The sequence below is a fragment of the Leptopilina heterotoma genome, unplaced genomic scaffold (assembly GCF_015476425.1).
Source record: "Leptopilina heterotoma isolate Lh14 unplaced genomic scaffold, ASM1547642v1 Lhet_615, whole genome shotgun sequence".
Classification (NCBI taxonomy): domain Eukaryota; kingdom Metazoa; phylum Arthropoda; class Insecta; order Hymenoptera; family Figitidae; genus Leptopilina; species Leptopilina heterotoma.
Window position 1 is genome coordinate 179,960 of NW_025111144.1, and position 5,405 is coordinate 185,364.

The following is a 5,405-nucleotide window of genomic DNA, read 5'->3' on the forward strand; positions in this document are numbered from 1 at the left end:
ACTTGAGGCTCGATTCGAGTCTTTCAAACGTCATTATTTATTAATAATAATTATTTAACAATTAAAAATTGATGATCTCCTTAAATGTTAAGTTATTTTCTTTAAATTTGTATAATTTTTGGTATAGATTTATAGTATACCAAAAATTATTAATAATAATAATTCTTTAATATCAATTTGTAATTCATTTTAATTTTAACAATAATTATTGACCATTTGATTTGTTAATTGTTAATTAAAGCAATAAAATATATTGTATGTTAGTAATATTTTATTTATTTATAGTAATTATTACTATTATATATTTTACTTTTCTTTTTATTTTATGGTAAGAATAATGATGTTTATTAATTTTTATATTATTATAGGTTATTAATAAATATATTAATTTATTAATACATTAAAGCTATGGTTAATTATTAATTATCTCTAATTAAAATAGTATCAACATAACAATATTATTATATCATTATTATTTCCAATGTATTATTGTAAAATTTTAATTTATTTATTAGATTGAGATTAGTAGCATTATAATTAATATATTAGTATTTTAAAGTGAATTAAATTTTAAAGCGTACTGTGCATTGATTAGTAATCTATTGTTAATAATGTTAAAATTATTTGGTTTTACGTTCGACTTTCATCATTTAAGAGCAAGAATTGATTTGAATTTGAATTATTTGCCGCTCTTTCATGATGGAAGTCAGCGAAGCATGCGCGTCTTACTATTAAGCTGGAGGCACTTGCATGCATTGGTCACGTGGTTGAGTGGAACCACTATCCGGCCATCGCGGTGTGCCATGGATAGTAAAAGAGGTGTGAGCACGGTCGATGTACAATCGATGCGTGCTTAAAGCTGGTGCGCTCATTTGAATGATGCTGTCTTATGCTCTATTCATTTTTATTTTTATTCTATTTTTGTTGTTTTTGGGATTAAAATTGTCGAAATTTTTGCAGATTTTTAAGACCTTTCCTCCCTCTTTAGACTTTACATTGTCCTCAATATAAGGGAGTGGTTGGACTTGTTTATTTATTTATTTATTTATTTATTTTTTTATTAATTTTGTACTATTGGTGTTTGGTTTCTTCTTCTTTTCCATCTTGTGGTTATTAATAAATAGCACAAGTACATTTTTCTTACTATGATGATGATTATTATTAGTAAGAGTAGCTGAAAGAATAGTATAAAACCATTTTTAATTGTTGTGATGTAGTCTTTGGCATTTAAAATCCAACTTATAACAGGAATTTCCATCTGTAAACAGATTTATTTTTAACAGATGTTATTTTATATATATAATTTTTTTGATTATATATGATACAAAATTATATTTTATTTATTTATTAATATCAAAATTAATTTATTGTTTAATTAGTTTATTAATACTGTATTATAACTTAGTTAATTTATTTTAATTGTGGGATTTTGTTATTATTATTTCATTAATTAATTTAATTATATTATTATGATTATGATTAATTAATTATAATTATGGATTTTATTAAGGGTATGTGGAATCAGCCAACTTCAATTAATACATGTATTAATATTCCCACCGGTTTTCTAAAAAAATATTTAATAAATCTTGACAAAATATAAGAAAAATAATATTTTATTTATTGAGGCATGGATCTCTAGTCCAATTAATACAAAAATTTGCTTTTAAATATTATTTTTCATTTAATAAAAAGTTTGATATTTTTTGAAAAAAAAGACAATCAAATACAAATTAATATTGAAAAAAATGAATAAATTTATATTTTTCTATGTTAACATTCATTTTTTTCAATGGCAATTTGTATTCGATTGTCTTTTTTTCTCGAAAATTATCAAAAAATGAAAGTTTGAATAGAAAAATATAAATTTATTCATTTTTTTCAATATTAATTTGTATTTGGTTGTCTTTTTTTCTCAAAAAATATTAAACTTTTTATTAAATGGAAAATAATATTTAAAAGCAAATTTTTGTATTAATTGGACTAGAGATCCATGCCTCAATAAATAAAATATTATTTTTCTTATATTTTGTCAAGATTTATAAAATATTTTTTTAGAAAACCGGTGGGAATATTAATACATGAAAATAACATTAACTTCATGAATACATTGAAGTTGGCTGATTCCACATACCCTTAAATAAAAGAGGAAAGAAGAAGGCAACCACCATTCCTCTTCCTTCTTTTCTTTCGTCTTTTATTTGTAATTATATATTTGGTTTATTGATTAAATTATAAGTATACATTTTTTTATTTACATATATTTCATTGATATAATATATATATATATATATATTTTTATTTTATTTTTTTTTTGATAATTATATATGTATAATAGGTGTTTATAATATTTTTCAATTAACTGAATACATATATGTATTATTTATTTATGTATATATTTATATTATCTTTATTTATTTATTTTTTTTTATTTTATTATTATTATTATTATTATTATTATTTTTTTTTTAAATTTCCTAGTAACAGTTAATTTATTAAAATTTTATACATGGTTTATTGAAATAACTGTTAATTGGAATCTATCGCGTTATTTTAGTCCCATGGTAGGGTAGGAGCTGGTAAATTCCAAAATTCGTCTGAATCGACAGATACGCTTGTTGTTGGATTTTCTTTTCTTAATATTTTCTTATTTCTGATTACGCTAAAGCATTGTTCTTTAATGTGCCCCCTTATATAGCAATATTCGCAACAGTTTTTCCATTTGAAAAGTTTTAATTTTAGTACTGATGGTTCGTCGTGGGACATTACATAGATTTTTTGTTTTAGGTTTTTGGGCCTTTCTTCTTCGCTAAAGAAATAAGTGTCATTTAATTCTTTAAGGATTATTTTGGCTGCTGAATGTTCCGATTCCCTAATTGTTCTGCACCCATTTTCAGTAGCAACAAACATGTTATTGTTCTTATTGTCTGTTACTGCGCACTTCACTTGCCACAATTTATTAAAATTGGGTCCTGTGGTTTTGTCAACTATATAATTTGGTTTATTAAGGTTGTATTCTGCCGTTAATTCCTCGAGTATTCCTTTTGGGTATGATATGTTGTCTATGTTTCCTTTTGGAAACGTAAAAGCTGGTATTAATTCTCCTTGTAGTGGTGGAAAGAAAATTATGGATTCGGGCATCTAAAAATTAAAATCATGTTATTATTGTTATTCATGTGCAATTTTTAACTTATCTACATGTTTTTGGAACCTGTGTCCATCATCATTTATTAGAATAACATTATTTTTGTTTAGAATATCCACAATTCTGTATGGACCATGGTAATGAGGATCGAATTTTCTTTTTAAACCTTCTTTCATGACATAAGCTTTATCACCGACTTTTCCTTGAAAAGGTTTGATTGATTTATCATACCTTTCTTTGGACTTTAATTTAGTATTTATTAGATTTTTAGCTGCTATTGCACTTATTTCAATTAATTTGGTGATAAGTTCAGTTAAATAGGAACCATATGTTTCTAATTTAACTTCCTGAGGAAAAGAACTAGGAGAACGAGCAGTTTTTCCAAAAATTAACTCATAAGGGGTAAAATTGGTGGCTTCATGCACGGATGTATTGTAGGCAAACATTGCAAAGGGCAGTAGTTTGTCCCAATCGTCATAGTCTTTAGTGTATTGTTTTATATAGTCTGCTAAAACGGCATGACTACGTTCTAAAGCACCGTTTGTTTGGGGCCTATAACCAGAGGTTGTAACTTGTTGTACTTTGAAAATTTTGGATAATTTTGACATTAATTTGCCAATGAAAGAAGTACCTTTGTCTGTTAAAATTACTTTTGGGGCTCCATACACTGAAAATAATTCTTTTGCAACGGCATGAGCAATAGTAGTTGCTGAAATATCTGGAATTGCAACTGCTATACAGTATTTGGATAAATGGTCTTGCATCGTGAGAATATGACAATTTCCGTCTTTGGTTGTAGGAAGTTTTCCTACTGTGTCTAGTGAAATTTTGTCAAAAACATCTAGGGGTGTGTCTGTTATAATCATAGGTTCTCTAGTTTTTACTCTAACTAATTTTTGTATTTGACATGTGGGACATTTTCTTACAAATTCTGTCACTTGTTCCCTTAATCGTGGCCAATAAAACTTTTCGCGAATTCTTCTATATGTTTTCACTATTCCTTTGTGTCCTGCTATTTTACTTTTATGGAATTCACTTATGATATCTTCTCTATTTTCTTCTTTAGGAACAGATACTTGTCCATAACACATAGTTATATTAATATTGCCATTGTAGAAAACTGATTCAATAATTTGTCTTAGTTCTCCTTTTAACAATTCGTCTGTAAAATCTCCACGTCGAGAAATTCTTATTTCTTTTGCCTTCTCTTTAGAAAGAAGTATTTTTAAATTCTGCATTCCTAAAATAATGTCTTCTTTTTATAATGGATCATAGTAATTATCTTTTGCTATTATAGAATATATGTTATATCGTCCTTTTGGGGTTACAAGAATTTGTCCTTTTATGGGTTTTTTATTTTTTATTTCTTCAGGATCTATTACTGCAATGTCTATAAGTAATCTGCTTATTGGAGTTGTGAACTCGCAATCGGCAGATAGAAAATGAACATAGTTATTTCGATGATAAGTAAGATTTTCTCTGTCACTTGTGATGTTTGAAGATTTTTCTGACATTCTTGAATAATTCAGAGGCAAATTTGGAGGAATGCTGTTTATAGCATTAAACTTATTTTCCTGTGTTTCGTTGTCTGTGGATTCTTCTTCATTTTCCTCTTTTTCATTTTCTGTATTGTCTTCTTTATCTTCTTCATCTTCGCTTTCTTTTTCTTCATTTTTCTCTTCTTCATCTTCATTATTATCATCTGTGGTTCCTTTATCTTCATCATCTGTACCGACATCTGTTTCGTGTAATGAAGTGTGATAAGGTGTTGACATAGCCTTTGGAGTTTTGAAAAATACAGGTGTGTTAGGTTCTGATGTTGAGGGTCTGAAAGTGACATTTTTGAGTTTGTTTTTGTCCGTATCGTTTTTCTGTGGTGTTTGATGTATTGGTTTTTCTGGTTCTATTGTTTCTTCAATTGAATTTTCAATATCGAAATTATCTGTTTGATTTTTCTGCCACATAGATTCACCTTTAGCATAATCCCAATAAAAATCTAATTTTTGTGAGAATTCTGAGTGGTCTCCTGAAATTAATTCGTTAGCTGCTTTATGAATAGATTCGTCGTCGTTTCCATCTGAGTGTATAATCCAATCTCTAGGGGGTTAAGGTGAGTCTATTAGCCAATCTTCATGTTGTTTTAGGGATTGATTAAATCGCGATATAGAATTTCCTAAGTCTTGAGTTATTTCTTTTCTGCTTAAGTTCATCGCATTGTTTTCTTCTTCGTCGGAACTTTCTTCGCTTCCACTAACTTTCT

General features: G+C 27.0%; 1 protein-coding gene across 1 annotated transcript; it reads right to left on the reverse strand.

Moving 5' to 3' along the window:
- Positions 1–4,404: 4,404 nt before the first annotated feature.
- LOC122509712 (myb-like protein X) lies at positions 4,405–5,109 on the reverse strand. The gene has a single exon (XM_043623942.1). It carries the CDS (start codon positions 5,107–5,109, stop codon positions 4,405–4,407), a length of 705 nt encoding a protein of 234 aa, XP_043479877.1.
- Positions 5,110–5,405: the final 296 nt, after the last annotated feature.